The sequence below is a fragment of the Accipiter gentilis genome, chromosome 8 (genome assembly GCF_929443795.1).
Source record: "Accipiter gentilis chromosome 8, bAccGen1.1, whole genome shotgun sequence".
Classification (NCBI taxonomy): Eukaryota; Metazoa; Chordata; class Aves; order Accipitriformes; family Accipitridae; genus Astur; species Astur gentilis.
In genome coordinates this window covers 41,817,884-41,834,035 of record NC_064887.1, presented here as the reverse complement: position 1 = coordinate 41,834,035, position 16,152 = coordinate 41,817,884, and the positions used below count along the sequence as shown (strand labels likewise).

At 41.6% G+C, this 16,152-nt stretch overlaps 3 protein-coding genes across 6 annotated transcripts; 1 reads left to right on the top strand and 2 right to left on the bottom strand.

Moving 5' to 3' along the window:
- Positions 1-62: 62 nt before the first annotated feature.
- On the bottom strand, positions 63-1,315 carry FAM32A (family with sequence similarity 32 member A). Its single transcript, XM_049808209.1, has 4 exons — positions 1,193-1,315; positions 967-1,105; positions 796-849; positions 63-617 (listed from the first exon to the last, which is right to left on the bottom strand). Exons 1-4 carry the CDS (start codon positions 1,267-1,269, stop codon positions 549-551), a joined length of 339 nt encoding a protein of 112 aa, XP_049664166.1. The 5' UTR covers positions 1,270-1,315; the 3' UTR covers positions 63-548.
- Positions 1,316-1,458: 143 nt separating this feature from the next.
- Positions 1,459-7,126, top strand: CIB3 (calcium and integrin binding family member 3). Of its 3 annotated transcripts, none has more exons than XM_049808174.1 (7): positions 1,459-1,625; positions 2,260-2,457; positions 2,754-2,788; positions 4,520-4,631; positions 5,000-5,147; positions 6,115-6,310; positions 6,405-6,584. In XM_049808174.1, the coding sequence occupies exons 2-7, from the start codon at positions 2,407-2,409 to the stop codon at positions 6,430-6,432; spliced, it is 570 nt and encodes a 189-aa protein (XP_049664131.1). In that variant the 5' UTR covers positions 1,459-1,625; positions 2,260-2,406; the 3' UTR covers positions 6,433-6,584. The 3 variants fall into 3 exon arrangements, 2 of the variants coding, with proteins under 2 accessions (XP_049664131.1, XP_049664133.1); XR_007507003.1 differs by lacking the exon at positions 1,459-1,625 and adding an exon at positions 6,840-7,126 and having other exon boundaries at positions 2,155-2,457; positions 6,405-6,554; XM_049808176.1 differs by lacking the exons at positions 1,459-1,625; positions 6,405-6,584 and adding an exon at positions 6,812-7,126 and having other exon boundaries at positions 2,155-2,457.
- A 145-nt stretch (positions 7,127-7,271) lies between these two features.
- On the bottom strand, positions 7,272-16,030 carry RAB8A (RAB8A, member RAS oncogene family). 2 transcript variants are annotated; one of them, XM_049808173.1, is made up of 8 exons: positions 15,887-16,030; positions 15,301-15,361; positions 14,997-15,057; positions 14,518-14,595; positions 13,969-14,058; positions 13,246-13,311; positions 12,639-12,689; positions 7,272-7,345 (listed from the first exon to the last, which is right to left on the bottom strand). In XM_049808173.1, exons 1-8 carry the CDS (start codon positions 16,008-16,010, stop codon positions 7,337-7,339), a joined length of 540 nt encoding a protein of 179 aa, XP_049664130.1. In that variant the 5' UTR covers positions 16,011-16,030; the 3' UTR covers positions 7,272-7,336. The 2 variants fall into 2 exon arrangements, with proteins under 2 accessions (XP_049664130.1, XP_049664129.1); XM_049808172.1 differs by lacking the exon at positions 7,272-7,345 and adding an exon at positions 7,520-11,729.
- Positions 16,031-16,152: the final 122 nt, after the last annotated feature.

The window sequence follows — 16,152 nt, the reverse complement described above, 5'->3', positions numbered from 1 at the left end:
CAGGCACAAACTGTTCCCTCAGTGCACTGCCCTTTGTTTTATAGGTAAGTCAGCACCAAAAAAAGGATGAAAGCAGCATTTTAATAAGAAGTTACATCGACATTACAAGTTACAGCGGACCCTCCACCTCTGAAAGAAGTCTAGAGACAAAGAAATTATACAATTCCTGTAACTTACAAGAGAAGCTTACGCTCTGTGAGACTGTCAGACTCTTCACCTCCAAAACAGAGACGTGTTAGTATCAAACAGATAAAGGAATGTTTCCCAGCGGGCTCATGGCAATTGATTTTGGCCTTAATCTCACTTTAAGCACTAAAAAAACCCCAGCCCTCTGCACCTACATAAATCAGAGCTCATCAGCCAAGAAGAGACTTTGTTGAATATTTGGTTTAAAAAAACAAAACAATGAAATAAGACAGTACAAAGTCATAAACGTTCAGAAGATATATTAAACATTCAATATGGAGAATACACAGATTTACACAGCAACCCTGTTTCATACAAGCAAAATGCAGCTCCTGATCCAAAGCCTTGAAAAAGCAGCCCGTTCACTTAGTCCAGCTGACTTTAGGAATGTCGTAATGCTCAGTCAGAGTATCCAAGTGCCTGTTGAAGTCCTAGGGGAGAGGAGGAGAAAGAAAACGTTTAACATTTGGTGCTGACATCACCGCCGTTGAGCCGCAAGACCTCCCCGCTTCTGTGGTTTCACAAAGGCGAAACGGTTCCCCCAGCCCAACAAGCCTGCGTGCTGATAAACACACACCGGCCTGAGTAAAGCGGGGTGATTCAGCTTACCTCCACCCTCTGCTTATGGGTTTTAGACGCTTTCTTCAGGATCCTCTCCATTTGCTGGCGGAAGACACAAGAGAGGCCGGTTACTTCCAGCACTCGTAGCCCCTCAGGGGGGTTTTAACACCCCTCCCCGAGCCCCCAGAGGGGGTCTGGCCCAGGCAGGGCGGCCCTTACCCTCTTCTCCTGCATCTTCTCGTAGGCCACCTGCGCCGGGGTCCGCTTGTCCAGGCCGCGCTTCTTCTCCTCCTCCTGCTTCTTGCTACTCACGATCTGCTCCAGGATCTGGGCCTTGTCCTTCGCCTTTTTCTTCTTCCTGCGGGCAGAGGGCGGTCACCGCTGCCCACCCCGCTGTCCCCTCGTCCCTCCGTCCCCCCAAGCCGTTTCCCCGCCGTCCCCTCACCGCTTGCCGGCCCCCAGAGCCCCACCGCTGCCCTTCAGCCTCAGCGGCCCGCGCTGCACCGCCTCGTAGTCCGCCATGGCGTTCCCGGCCGCGCAGCACTGCGGCGCCCCCTGGCGGCGCGCGGCGCCGTTGCCGCGGCAACGGTGCGTCCTCTTCCCTCCGTGAGGGAAAACCGTTACGAGACGAAGCCGCGCCCCCCCCCGAGAGGAAAGTCGAGAGATCCGGGCAGCGCCAAAAAAAAAACAAAACCCCAAACCAAACCCAAACCCCAAAACACCAGTCCCAGCCCTCCCCGCACACCTTGTTCCACGCCGAACGGAACGATTCTGAATAATTTTTGGTTATTTGAGGGCGCGCCGAGGGGTGAGGCTGGATCTCCTTCGCTGAGGGGAATACATTTTCCACAGGAGAGAGGGGCCCACCCAGCTGGACGGTAGGAATGACCAAGAAATGAAGGTTTTACAACCTGCCCGTGAGCAATAAATAAGGCAGCCCGCCACATGTTGTAGTTGTGCAGTCAGTTCCTCCTTCTAGCCTTGTTTTTCATATTTCATACAGCCTGTAACATGACATTTCTGTTTGCGTGTATAAACTATATACTCGCAGGTATTTTCAGTGTAACAGCCATACAGGTATCAGTATATACGTATCATGGCACGCAAATAATTGTTAACTAGTGGTAATGTGTATTAACAGATAATGCAGAATAAAGGGAACGAGTGGACTTTATAGCTACTACCTCCAGTACAAACTACCATTAGCATTAGTGAGAAGGGAAGGAGAAGGGGTTACTACCAGTGTTACTGATTGCTAGCATTTGGTGTTAATTCTTAAAGAAGAAGGACATTGCTAAGACTTTTCAGTTAATTTACCATGTTTGAAGGAATGAAAAAGTATGATCCATTGAGTCCACCTGCTGCTTCAAAGACACAAACAAGAAGCTATTAGTTGTTTGGCTAAATACTGTAACAGGAATCTTTGTTGTGCACACAGGAGACAGGTGGGTAAGAGCCTTAAGTAGCCAGACTGAAGATTTGATGAAATGCTTCTATTATGATACTTTGCAGCCTGTGGAACAAGGAAGCTGGTTACTTGATCCTCTGCTATACCTGAACCTCATTGTTGCAGCTTTTAATAACTGAATATCCAGACCTCCTATAAAGGTGCCTTTGAGGAAAGAGTGATGGGACAAGAATCAGCATTCAGAGCCAGAAATGGGCAACAAGCAAACCGTTTTCACTCCAGAGCAGCTGGATGCATACCAGGTATAAAACAAACTAAAGGGCTGTTCGGACAGAACATGGAATAATGGCGAGTTTTTTTTTAAAACAATCTCTTCTTAAAATTATTAAGTAGGACTACTAAATTACAGCAAAGATTTTAGTAACATGGTTTGATTCTTACATCAAGAAGAAGGTTTATAAAATACTCCTAATTATATGCCAAAAAGAAAAAGCTTTCATGCTTGGCCACATATATTACAATATGACTTCATTCAAGTCACTGTACCAATGCATGTTGAAAACTGTCATTACATGTTCTATCTTTTCTTCTTTCACAGGACTGCACATTCTTTACAAGGAAAGAAATTCTGAGGTGAGTCTTGTATATGCATTTTGTGGGTAAAGGGCAGACACTGCTATAAAGACAGATTACATATAGGGTGCGGTATTAAAAAAATAATTTTTAAAAGGATTTACACAAATTTAAAGTGATACCTTTGGACAATTTGAGCATTTTTGTTGCTTTTTTTTTTTTAACGTACAAACCCTGTTATCTATCCTATCCTAAATTGAGCCAGAATTCTAGATTTTGTATTAAGGTACCAGACTCTCTCTATTTATCAGAAATAAATTTAAAAAATTATATTTTAGTGCATACTTTGCCAGTGACATCCATGTTCCTCTCACCTTGTTTTGACATACACTTCAAAGTATACTGATACTCTTTGGAATACTTTGCCTGGTTTATGAAAACCTTAATGATTGTGTCAAATTTTCTTCTCATTTTCTTCACGTCTTCTTGTAAATAATTATACTAATACTCTAAGGTGCATTTTCCCCAAAGCCTTCATGTGCCTCATCGAACACTGCATTTAGTCTCTGGCCAAAAGATCTGATGGAGGCAGGTTCGGTATTCTGTTCATGTGGGACTGAGAGTCTTCACTGAAAACCTGAACTTGTTCTCCTCTTGTTAAAAATACTTGCCCAGATAGTAACGTACATAATATTGAAGTTACGTTTGCCATTCCTGACCATTGGGCGTACTAACAGAAAGGGAAGTGTTCAGTTTCTGCGTCGCTCAAGATAGCATCACACATGATTTGCTAATTTCTCTGAAGGGCAGAACACAAGTGACAATTTTGTACAGGGCATGTCCCTCCTTAGAACCTTGATATCTGTGTGTGAATTGTATACAGGATAAAATACGAATGGTTCTGTAATAACTGAAATCTAAATATGTCTCCTTTCCACATAGTAAATAGAGGCCAGAACCATAATTGTGTCATGACTAAGACATTTATTATTGATAAGGATCCCTTTTAAAATTCTGTCCTATTGTTTTGTTGATAACAGCTGTAAATGGGATCCTTACTCCAGCACAAGACTCAAGCAAATAGCATGCTGAAAAAGTGGTGAATACATTCAAATTATTATGCACATTTTCTGTCTCTTGAACCCGAGTTCTGTGGAAAAACCGGAAGATACTTGGGGTGGATAAAAACCTACTAGAGTCGGTCCCAGATCTCCCTCCCTGCCCGTGGCTTTAGGCATTCAGAGTTTCATTCTGACATTTAAACTGGATCTTTCATGCTCCAGTTTAAGCCCAATATTTTTTGTCACATTCATTGTGGATTTGGAAAACAGATCCCTTTTGCCTTGCCACAAGTTTTTGTGTGTTTGGAAACTGATTAGGTGGACCTTCAGACTGAAGGTCTTCTGCCTTGTTATCATAAACACATAAATCATAACTACACTACGTGCCTGAACACCACTGCTGGCAATGTAGAAGTAAATCTGAAACTTTGTAAAGATCAGTTTTCAGATACACGGTATCTTGTGAAGTGGTTTGGCTGCCTGACCTGTGTAAGCATTTTCACCTAGTTCTGTAAGCATGAAGGCTTTGTTTTCACCAGTTACACTGTGTTGTTCTTTTTAATACTGTCTTTTCCACCAACAACTACAGAGTATATTAAATGTTAGTGACTGATATCATCCACCTGGTAAAGGATGAAAAATGTGAAGAATGATATGGAAAAGGCAAACACATGGTTCTCAGTGGTCTAAAAAAACTTGTTCCCTAAACAAGCCTTTCTTTCTATTTCAGACTGTTTTACAGATACCGAGATCTAGCCCCACAGCTAGTTCCACTTGACTACACAGATAAACCAGACGTGACGCTGCCCTATGAACTCATTGGCAGCATGCCAGAGCTGAAGGTACAGAGCAAGGAATACAACTAGAATCAAGTGACACATTTCAGTTTAATCTACCCTTTTTTAATAATTCATCCAGTACTAATTGCTGGGAGGCTGAAATACAAATAAATTTTGGCTATTGAAGTCAAAAGTCTTTCTGGAAGCTTCTAGTGATTCCCTGAAAACACCCTGAAATTGCACAAAAGTTAAAGAAGGCTGCAGCTGTGTCTACCCAATATAACATTAGACAGGAACACAATAGCAGAAAGGGGAGTATTTGCCAAAAAGGGGTTACAACAAAAATAGTCTTGCTCTAATTGTGTCTTATCTGCACTGAAAGAAATGCTAGTAAAGATGACCTTCCCTTGCTCCTGTGTTCTGTTGCCCAGGACAATCCATTTCGTCAGCGGATAGCAGAGGTTTTCTCAGAGAATGGAGATGGCAATATGACTTTAGATGATTTTTTGGACATGTTTTCAGTGCTGAGTGAAATGGCTCCCAGAGACTTGAAAGCTTATTATGCTTTTAAAATTTATGGTGAGTGAGACATGCATAAAAAATAAACCTTGTGGAAATCCTGCAGCTTCATGTAGGGATGCAAAATAATCATTTTGTCACCACAATGATTTCTAGTTAGGTATGTTTCTAATACAGCCTTTCTTTTCATTGCATTTGAATGTCCGTTCTCTCTCCTAGAAACTTCTGGTCTTCTTTACCCTTTTGTCTCTTCTCTTATTTGTTTGGGATTAGGATTTACTATAAAATTTACAACCTGAAATTATCTGCAGTTTTCAAGAGCTGATAAAAATTTAAGAAATACTTCTGTCTGAGGGGCTGCTTGGAAAAGCGCAGCACAAGGGATTTGGCTGCCCATAAATCTGTAGCGTGGTTTTGGTAGGGGAAGGTGGGAGGCAGGGAACAACACTTCTAGAATTTTTCTCCAAGGACAAATTTAAAGGTTCATTGTGGGCTGGGTTTTTGGGTGTTTTTGTTGTTTGTTTTTTTTTACAGTACCATTTTCAGTTACTTCCTTTATGATCAGGTAAAGTCAAACAATGTATCAAGCAAACAAAATCTTCTTTTGCAATGTAAACTGTACGTGATTCAGCAAAGATGTTAAAAAAGTGAACTCCCACCAAAACTGAACAGCCCATTCTCTTCCTTTAACTTCATACTATTTCTTGCATTTGGTTCAGTAGTAGTGATTTGCCAGAATGATTTAATTATAGCTAAGCTATGTTTAGCCATTCAACTATTTACAATTGGTAGCCTTATGCATAAAAGGAGAAATTCCAGGATTTTTATTTTGTTATTGAATTTTTATACAAGCAAAGACAGAATTTTTATACAAGCAAAGACAGATAACTTCATTTCCAATTTGAAAGTTCTATTTACATAAATACATTACGGCCTGGGAACCAAACCCTTCCTATTAGGTCTTGGCAGTCAACCATATAAAATGCTGACTTTTGTAACTTTGAATTCATTTTGTTTCCTTTGACAGATTTTAACAATGATGATTACATATGCAAATCAGATCTAGAGAAAACTGTTAACAAATTAACCCGAAATGAACTTACCCCAGAAGAAGTTAGCCTGGTATGTGAAAAGGTGATTTATGAAGCTGATGTGGACAACGATGGCAAGCTGTCTTTGGAAGACTTTCAGCATATGATAATACGAGCTCCAGATTTCCTCAGGTAATATTTGCTTTTAATTTCTAACACAAAATTGCTCTTAGTCTTTTTGTCAGAAGTCTCTGAAGCGTGTTTTAAGTCTCCTCAGCCATTACAGATCACCACTCTTCCCTGACAGTTTCTAGTACAGCTGCCCACCACAAAGACTGGGAAAACAGAAGCTTGGAAAAGTGTGGAGGCTTCTTGACTTGCTTTTTGAACCTCTGATGTACTTTTTACATGACAAAAAGTCCTGGTAATTTAAAAAGTTAGTATTAGCACTTAGGGTCCATTGATAGGTATATGAGATTAGCTCACTCAATGCATAACATAGTCTTAATGTGGTTTCTGATGCATGTCTTAAACACAAGATTTGGAGTGCTCCTTTGTGTATTTTATGTACTTATTCTTTGCAAGTGCTTTGCAAAATAGTTTCCCATTTATTATAGAGTCCTAGGATTAAGTGTAGTGAATCCCTTTGAATAGAGTGATACATAAGTGATCATTACTTCTTCTTTCTAATAGCACATTTCACATTCGAATCTGAATCTAGTGAAACATGCAGATGGAAGTACTTCTTGAGCCTTCAACAACTATTACTTCACCCGAGATTACCAGCCATGAGAGAGCAGAATGAGAGGAGCAAAGACGACAATTTCTGGTAACTTAACCAGTCAGAGAACTCTTGTCTCTTGTTTACCTCCTTAAAGGAAGAATTCATTAAGCTCTTCATCAAGATTTCCCTGTAACTTAACAAAATGTCTATTCTGTCCCCTCTGCTAGAGTAAATCTGGCCTAGACGGTGGGATGGGAAATATTTTTTAAAGTTCAGACACCACCAGGTACTAAAGGAACTTGTATCAAATTATAGCTTCAAAAAAAAATTCCTAAGCAAATGCCTTAACCAGTAAAAAAACCTTGAAAATAGTTTCAAAAACATTATGGTTCATCAAAATTGTGCAAGCAACTCCTCTGATCAGCTACAGCCTTAACAGACGGTCCAGTGAATCAATTTGCTCAAGTATTTTCCCAGTGTGTCACAGACATCCATTATGGGTTCTGAAAAGAATATAGAGAAGAGCTCTCTATTTCAGAATTTATAATGAAAAGTCAACATACTTTAAAGGACAAAAGAGGCTACCCCAGGTTCCTGTCCCTCTTTTCTCTTCTTAGAAATATCCTATTTTCCACACGCGAATCCATATGCATGAATGAGGAACAGGACTGACAAACTAAGGTTGTAAAATTCTCTTTTCATAAGAAGTTTATTTATGCAGTGCTCAGGGTCCTGTACAACAGAGTAAAAACATACACACTGTAATAAACAACAGTTTTGTTTTTAATACAAACATGAAAATCAATGAGAAGTGTTTAAGAAAGCAGTTGTAATGTGGGATGGGTGGCAGCCAAAAGTGGTCATTCTAAAAACACAATTTACAGTTGTTTTTAAAAATATTGGGATGCATTAAGTTCCCTTCAAACAAAGTCATAGGCCCAACTCTTGCTCAACGCAGAGCATATGACTCCTGCAGAAAGGGTAGAGAGACCAGCCCGCTAAACTTGTACTACCTACAGAAACAAAAACTCCCAATGATCAGTGAAAGAGATGGGTCAAAGAATAAGGCAGCCTGAAATAATCAGACTGCACATTACCATTAACGTTCGATTGAACAGATCATTATTTAATCTATAAATGAAGACAGAAGTCAATCATCATTCTTTCCCAACCACTATGAACTTCTAGTACAAATAGAGACCATCCTCTACGCAGCTGTTTGTCCATTTCCTCTCCAGCATAAACACCAGCCATTTCAAGTTCAAGAGAACAAGAAATCACGGTAGCTTTTGAGCGTGATCATCAGACAAAGACACCACCACAACAATAAAACCCTTAACAATTGTCAGTGAGATGATTAGCATCTCACATGAAAGGAGAGACCAAATAATTTTCAGCAGCAGTAAAGAGACTTACAATAATCCATAGGATTTATAAATCTGAGGCTGAACGTCTGATGCTGGCATAAGGCTCAGATGTCAAGGAACATTAGATGTGCCTATCAGCATAGGACCTCGACAACATAAGTGTTGAAATGGTGAAGTGTTAAAACAGCAGTTCCACCATTTATTGACAGATGAGCTACTGACACCCTGAAGGGGTGAAGACTATCTGATATATTGCAACCAGCCTCAAAAATAAGGTCAACCACAGAATTCCATGATACTCATTAAAGTAAGGGAATTTGAGAACATGCTCAAAAATGGGTTTGTTTCTCTACAAACCAAGTGTTAATCGATTACCTGAAATTTTAGTGGCATTTAGACACTGAGAATGTGTAGTAAGCACACAGTAAGTTTTTTGGATCTACGTAGATTCCTCAGTTTTACAAATTTTGTATCCAATTTCAGGTTTTTTCCTCCTTAGTTAAAGAAAGCTTAGATATAAATACATTACTGTATGTATTTACGCAGTACCTCTTTTGATCATTGTGTTTTCCCTATCATTCATACTTAAAAAGTACAGTAACTTAATTATGTGATGGAAACATGAACTACATACTGTACTTCTCCAAGATGTGATGTCTGCATTTAGTGACACATAGCCAAGCATACATGCAACTGCAGTGTCTTTAACCTTTTGCTGTCCTACATTTCCATTTTAGGTTTCACATTGCTTACACCAATTTAATTTCTGTGTAGAGTCTGTATGCCCTAGAAGTACAGTGATGACTGTAGTCACAGTAACTGTATGAAACTTCCTGAGATCAGACAATAATGTAGTTGTTCATTGAGTAAAACCAATCATTTCATAAAAGGAAACAATGCTATAAATTAGGTACAGAAACGTATGTGCAACAAGCAGCATAAGTTTAAACAAAAGGTATTCACATACAAAGAGTTAGCTTTGAATGCAAAAGAGTACTTAAGATTTAGAAAATGAGGAGTGAACAACACAATTCCATCCTTCAAGTTTTATCCACTTGTAAAATAGTATGGTTTGCTTTCTCCTCTCAAGATGAATTATTGATTTAGACACTGTCGACAGGCAATGCCCAGTATCACAGTGGACACTGTGATACCAACTTGGACTAACCACTTATTTTTCCAGTCACTTTGAAAAATAAGTCTGGCTGTACCATCTGGCTGTATTAAAGTAGAAGGATGGATGCAAGACAATCCACATTTACTACTAAGCCAGAAACAAATCATTAACCAGATCAGTTTTGTGTAGGAAAACAACATTCAGACCATGCCTTAATCACCTCCCCAATTCTGCCTCAATTTCTTGAGGCATACACAAAGTCTTTCTTTAAAAGCATCCTTATCTCAAGATAGAAGCATTGCTTGTCCAGTCTATAGCTCTGTATTAACTACACTTTGAAGCGTATACTGACTAGAAGCATATACTGACTAGAAGGCTTTTCAGTAGCTTAACATAGTTTTATCCTACAAATACACCTCCCTGTAATCCACTATGGTACATGTTCACCAAGTCCTCATGCTAAAAAGCCACGAGTAAACAAAACAAACCCCCATCATAATGTTCTGGTTAGAGGAAAGCTTTATGTATGATTTTAATCATGAACAGATCTCATTGTAATGTGCTAGCTATTAAAAAAAAAAAAAAAGAAGGTTGGTAGCATATAAAATGCATTTTTATAAACCAGTAAGTAACTTATACAGTAAAATTTCCTTTTTCCATTTTAGAAAAACAGGCAATATTCCTGTTAAGCCTAATTGCATGCTGCAGATTTATAAAGTTTAATTATGAATCTGGTAGATGTTTAACTACAGTAACACGAGTGCTACTCTGAGGGCAGAATACAATACCATAAACTTGAAGAAAACAAAACTGGTGAGTAAATTCATTAACTTTAAAATCAGCTTTAATTTTACCCTTAAGTGCAGTTGTCAATGTAAACAAAGCATGTTAACAATTCCAGTGAGTTGCAGGACACAGCTGATATGTTCATTTCAGTTAAATACACCGTAATTCCAATCACTTGACAGCAGACTTTGAAGTAGATGGCTCTTACTGGCTCCTTTTGTCAGTCTAATTAAGAGTCAGGCTTACAGCCTCTGAACTAAGAGCAACTAGCTACCTAAGAGCTTTACTTGGCTGTTATATATTTTATACATCGGAATGTAATAGACTGTGTTTATAGGAATAAATACATAGAATATTTCCACTGAGGACTAAACATCATTTGCATTGATGCACGCTATTAACAGGTCTGTTGCTGCTTGAAATCTGAAATGATCAATACATAGCAGCAAGGCAAGTCTCAGTTTAAAAAAGTCTGTTTTCAGAAAGTGTTCGTATGTGCAACATTTATTTGCATATGTGAGCAAGTGTGCATGAGAACACACAACTGGAAGCAGTGCAATACATTTTCTCGTCACAATTTAAAACCAGCTACTACATCACGACAGATCTGGAGTCAGTCATTCTCAACTGGAGAAGAAAACGCCACCCATTGTAATGTTAGATTTTGAGGGACTGTCCCTACCTGAACCACGGTCTGTTTCTCTAAGAACAGACAACAGATCATTTCCATGGGACTCACTGTAGCTATCATCTCCTGTTAAACACGTCTAAACATCTGGAGTACTTAATTAAGCATGGTCAAGTCTAACATGGATAAAGTACTTCCTGATGGCAAGGATCCATTATATTTACAGCACACTTTGGTTTTTTAAAAAAATAGAGATTCCTTTGAGGAGGATTTTTTTTTTTTTTTTTTCAAAACTTCAATTGTACTTGTGGATTGTCTACAATAACGCAACTGAGTAAGTAACAGGCAGATAAAGGATTTTCTCTGGACTAGCAAAGAGGTGGAGATGCAGAAAGCTTCCTTCTACCTTCTGAAAAGGTATAAGCCTGTCCTGCTTACGTAAGTGCATTTACTTGATGTTTTGATGCGATTGTTCCATGTGCATCTATAGACATGGATTTGCACATGTATCATGTACACATACCTGTACTTTATTAACGTTGGCATTTCAGTTTCTTGTTTTGATCATAACTTAATCTTTCTAATTTGGATACATTACATATACGAACAAAAAGATTGAAGCCTGTCAGCAAAGGTGCTATATCACAGGTCACGTTTGATCTGTACTCCCTCTGCTAGACAATACGCATGCCCAGTGGCAATCTGACAAAAATAAACTTGTTTCATCTCCAAAATTGAAGAGTCAGACAATTACTAAAATAAACGATTTCTTATTCAGATGGTCACAAAGTGACAAGGTATGTTGAAAATGCTAAGTCCACAGACAGAGGAAATCTCACTCAGAACAGGCACAGTCCAGTTCAGCTGAGCAGATGCTCAGATTAAGGCCGTGTCCCTCACAGAAGAACACATCGGAAAAAGCTGCTTTTCTTTTGCTGGTCTGGTGTGATTTTGACTCCCTGGTTGCTGCCTTGCGGGCTATTGCCTTCCTGAAGACGCAAAGAATATTCAGTTACTTATTTATACTGAACCACTTCTAGCATCCATACTTCATCTATTCATTTTCTTGAATCAAGCCTGCCATACACAAAAAACCATTGCTAAAACCAACAGGAGTCTTGACTCATTTATCTGAGCCTTACATCAGCTGCTACAAGAAGTCGGAGAACTGCATCTGCTACTTTTGGCTTTGACTAACGTGCACCGCGCCTATTCATCTTCTTTCTATAAACTCAAAGACAGCCGAGATTAAAAAAAAAAATTATAGGACATGTTTGGCTCTTGCTGAAACACTTAGGAATCGTCAGCAAGACCCAAAATATCACAGCTCCGTCAGCACACGTCTGGTCACATGAAGGTGGAATGCTCAGTGAAAGTAGAAGGAATCTTTGTTAGCTTCATTTTGTAAGGAACAAACCGACATTGATACATATTTATTTGTTGTGCAAAAGGTAATCCAACTGCTTCTCAGGATGCTTTTGTAGAAGTTATCAAAAAAATTAGTTCTTTACCTATTTTTAAACATACTAGTTTCAAGACTACCCTGAAGTATGAAGTGGGCCTCCTATATGACTAATTTTTCAGACCACAAGAGCAAGAAACATCATTAAACTGCTCTACCACTGGCCTGACTTGCAATAAAATAAATAAAAGATAATTTTATTTAGGAAACCTCAACCATTGCAGCTAATTCCTGAAATGCAGAGACAACTTTTATACGAGAAGGCCAGAGAGTAGCTTGACAAAACTAAAAATAAATTTCTATAACCCCCATGAAAGAGACGATAAAGTATTTTTTATACACTGTGAAGCAGTACTTGCTATTTGGCTTTTGCTTGTGGGTTGTTTTTTTTTTTTTCTTATTTAAATACAGCGTGGACCAAGTAAAGGTTACTCACCAACTTCTTGTCCATTTTTGCTTTGATGTCTCTTGCAAGAGTGAAAAACGCCTGCAACAAGTAAACCAGTTAAGTGTTAATATATTCTAACATTCTTGTTTAGCGATAAGCTGCCTTCCCAAGTTTCTACATATACTGAACTCCTGAAGAACAGCAAGTTTTCAGGTTCCCCCTGCGCCCCTTCAGGTTTTCATGCTCCTTTTCTAACCCCATTACCGAGCCTGAAAACCACCATGGCACAATGTGGGCTTATGTAGAAGGAAAATGTCACCCTTTGTCAATCACATTATTGAATGCAAAGGCCTAAGCCCAGTTTTTCAGTGTGCCGCCCTGCCACCGTTTGCTCTAACACCCTTGTGCTACGGTCTAAGCACCCACTTCAATTTAAATAAATCGGCATAACGTTGGCTAGACAATGCCTTCATGGAACGCACGGATATGTACTTAATAACCCATCCGCAGTATCTAACAAAGGAGTTTTGCACCCAACCAGGACAGGCAAGTGTTCTTATTGCTTGTTTGCATAAATAAGTCAATACATATAAGAGAACTTATATATAGTTTTTTTTTTATATATATATATATATAGTTATGTTATAGTACTTACATTCTCTATGTTTATATTTGCTTTTGCGCTGGTCTCCATGAATTTAATTCCAAAACTTGCAGCAAGCTGAACAAAAGCAGGTTTCATGTTAGTTGGATAATTACGGGAACAGCTCTAAATATAACCAACTGCACAGGATCTGCCCCTTCTGGCGTGATTCATAGCAACTTGGGGATTTACTCAAGCAGAACAATTTGCACAAATCAGGAACTAAATCTCGTTCCTATTAGTATCTCTTCTTGCTGGGCTTTTTTCTGCTGTTTCACACTCTGCACCCATCTTCATCTGCTCCTTTGTCTTTTATTTTTTTTCTTGCATGGGTATCCGGTCAGTCTCGTAACATCTGCAGCGCGTAGAAGCACCTTCCCTGACTAAGTAACATCCGACGCCAGAAAAGACAATCCTGTCTACCTTGTCTCAGTGGCTTTCAGTCAGAGAGACGTTTCCTAAATGTCAAACTCTAGCATGCTTTTTCTTCCTTTTCCTAAGAAAAAAAATCTAGCTCGTTGCTTCACACCTAATACATCCTGACCAGCTAATCGACAAGAATTCTTAACTTTTAATCAGAGTGGGGAAATGTCCTGCAACTACAGCTTGGGAAACGTTCAATAGTTCTGTTTAGGAACACCACTGAGGTACCAAGGAGGCATACAGACCGTAACAAATGTAGGTTTTATGCTCCAAAAAGTCTAAGCTGAAATACATTAAAGCTACGGCACTTACCTTCTCCCCTTGCTCTCTAGAAACTTGTCTTTTGTCATTTGCATCACATTTGTTCCCAAGGATCATTTTTTCAACATCTGGAGAGGCGTGCTGAGATAGAAACAGATCAAAGGACTTTGGCTTGGGTCTTTTTAGACAAATATTGTCAAAAAGATGAGGCGCGCATCAAGGACTTAACATGGAATGCCAAGCATCTTCCACAGATTTACGGGCTCCCCCAAGCCCCTCATCCCAGCAGCCCGGCGCGTGTCCTGCGTAACGACAGCTCTTGGATCACTTGTTGTGTCAGGAAAACATCAACTTTTCGGTCCCCTCATGGCTGGAAGGGCTACAGTCCCCCCGGCTGGCTCTCGTGTCCCAGCACAACAGGCTACTGTTAACCAAGGCGTTCCAGAAGGTATTCCTGGTTTTCATTCAATTTATTTTCCAGGCACCCTTCAGCACATGAATCCAAAAGAAAGGTAACGCTTCTGAAGCAATTAAGTTTCAACTACTTTTGGAGGAAGAAATTGCATCTTTTATTATTCAGTAAGTAAATAGAGAAATTACCTCTTCAATATTCCTGACCCAGTTCCGAATGTTTTCAAAAGATTTTTCATTGGTGATGTCATAGACTAACATAATGCCCTAAAGATTAAGAAGGAGACAATTTCAGCTAGCGTCAGTTTAAGCAAGGGTTAAAGACTTGTCCACAGCAGGAAGGAGCAACTTATCAAAGACTATTTTTAAACCAGTCGGTTCACACTTCCACACAACACTGAATCGCAGTTTGTGCCTGGCTAGATAAGGTGTGCAGGACACGTATTTTAGAGCGAGTCACGGAGCGAAGCTGCCCCTACGAGCTCCCACGTTGTCCCAGCACAGCCCCAGCACCGCCTGAAACAGGAGCGCTGCTGTAAACATTTAGCTGGGCAGAGTCTACGTGCCGGAAGACATCGGCGGTTGTGCGCGTTCCGCATTAAACCCAGCCGATCTGTGACAGCTGGATCACCCGCGTTAGGTTTAGCATCACCCCGCACAGCTCCTACCATTGCTCCCCTGTAGTAGGCGGTTGTGATGGTCCGAAATCGCTCCTGCCCGGCAGTGTCCCTGGAACAGAGAGAACGCGGGGGCTCACGCAAACCACCAACGGCAACACGCTCAAGTCAGAAACACCGAAAGACTTAATGAATTTGAAGCAGTCTTTAGGTGCGCTAGAACTATCTTTTAGTTTCTAAGATGTCGTAAACCGCTGAAGGGCACAACTAGGGTAAAGACTTCACGATAACATCACCGCCCCGCGCCATGCGGACACCCGGCGACTGGACATTAACTTCAGAAGAAAAGTCTTACCATATCTGTAGTTTAATTCTCTTGCCATCTAGCTCTATAGTTCTAATTTTAAAATCAATACCTGAAAAGAGAAGCAACTGAATTACTCTCGGTTCCTGCCGAAAGCCCAAATTCTCATTTCTTCCCTCCCCCCTCATTTCGCCGCTCGCGTTTTCACGCTCAGGACGAGCGCCAGCAGAGCGTCCTCCCCTTCAGCGAACGAAAAGAGCCGCCCGGTTCGCGAAGGCGGCTCCCGTCCCGCCGCGCAGCCGAGAGAGCGGCCGGAGCCGAGACCGAGCTCCGGCCCCAAGCCCCGCAGGACAGCACAGGACAGGACAGGGCAGGGCACCCCAGCCGGGCCGAGCCGGGCCGGGCCGGGCCGGGCCGAGGCGGCGGCAGGGCCGGGCTGCGCCCCCCACCCCGAGCCTCGGAGCCACCGGCGCCGGCAGCGAACCCGCCCCGCTCCGCTCCGCTCCCTCGGCCCGGGCCGGCCGCCATCCCGCTCCTCCGGGCAGAACGAGCCGTTTCCAGGCCCCGAACCGGAGCCGCCGGGCGGGACCACCGGCCGGCGCGGTCAGCGCCGTCCGGGCCGCCCCCCTGCCCTCACCGATGGTGGAGATGAAGGTGGCGTTGAAGGCGTCCTCGGAGAAGCGGAAGAGCGCGCACGTCTTCCCCACACCCGAGTCGCCGATGAGCAGCAGCTTGAAGAGATAGTCGTACGTCTTCGCCATGTTCGCGGGCGCCGCCCCTCCCCGCCGCGCCCGCCCCCCGCGCCGCCTCACCGGCCGCGCCCGCCGCCCATCACCGCCCGCCGCGCGCTTATTGGTCGAGCCCGGCGCGCGTCACCCGCCGAGTCCGGCAGGAAGGGCGCGG

Coding starts and splice junctions, on each gene's coding strand:
- RAB8A (XM_049808172.1), bottom strand. CDS start 16,010: ATGGCGAAGACGTACGACTATCTCTTCAAGCTGCTGCTCATCGGCGAC. Junction 15,362..15,886: donor CACCTTCATCTCCACCATCG/GTGAGGGCAGGG, acceptor TTCTCTTTTCAG/GTATTGATTTTAAAATTAGA. Junction 14,596..14,996: donor CCTACTACAGGGGAGCAATG/GTAGGAGCTGTG, acceptor CTTAATCTTTAG/GGCATTATGTTAGTCTATGA.
- FAM32A (XM_049808209.1), bottom strand. CDS start 1,269: ATGGCGGACTACGAGGCGGTGCAGCGCGGGCCGCTGAGGCTGAAGGGC. Junction 1,106..1,192: donor GCTCTGGGGGCCGGCAAGCG/GTGAGGGGACGG, acceptor CTCTGCCCGCAG/GAAGAAGAAAAAGGCGAAGG. Junction 618..795: donor CCCATAAGCAGAGGGTGGAG/GTAAGCTGAATC, acceptor CCTCTCCCCTAG/GACTTCAACAGGCACTTGGA.
- CIB3 (XM_049808174.1), top strand. CDS start 2,407: ATGGGCAACAAGCAAACCGTTTTCACTCCAGAGCAGCTGGATGCATAC. Junction 2,458..2,753: donor AGCAGCTGGATGCATACCAG/GTATAAAACAAA, acceptor CTTCTTTCACAG/GACTGCACATTCTTTACAAG. Junction 2,789..4,519: donor ACAAGGAAAGAAATTCTGAG/GTGAGTCTTGTA, acceptor TTTCTATTTCAG/ACTGTTTTACAGATACCGAG.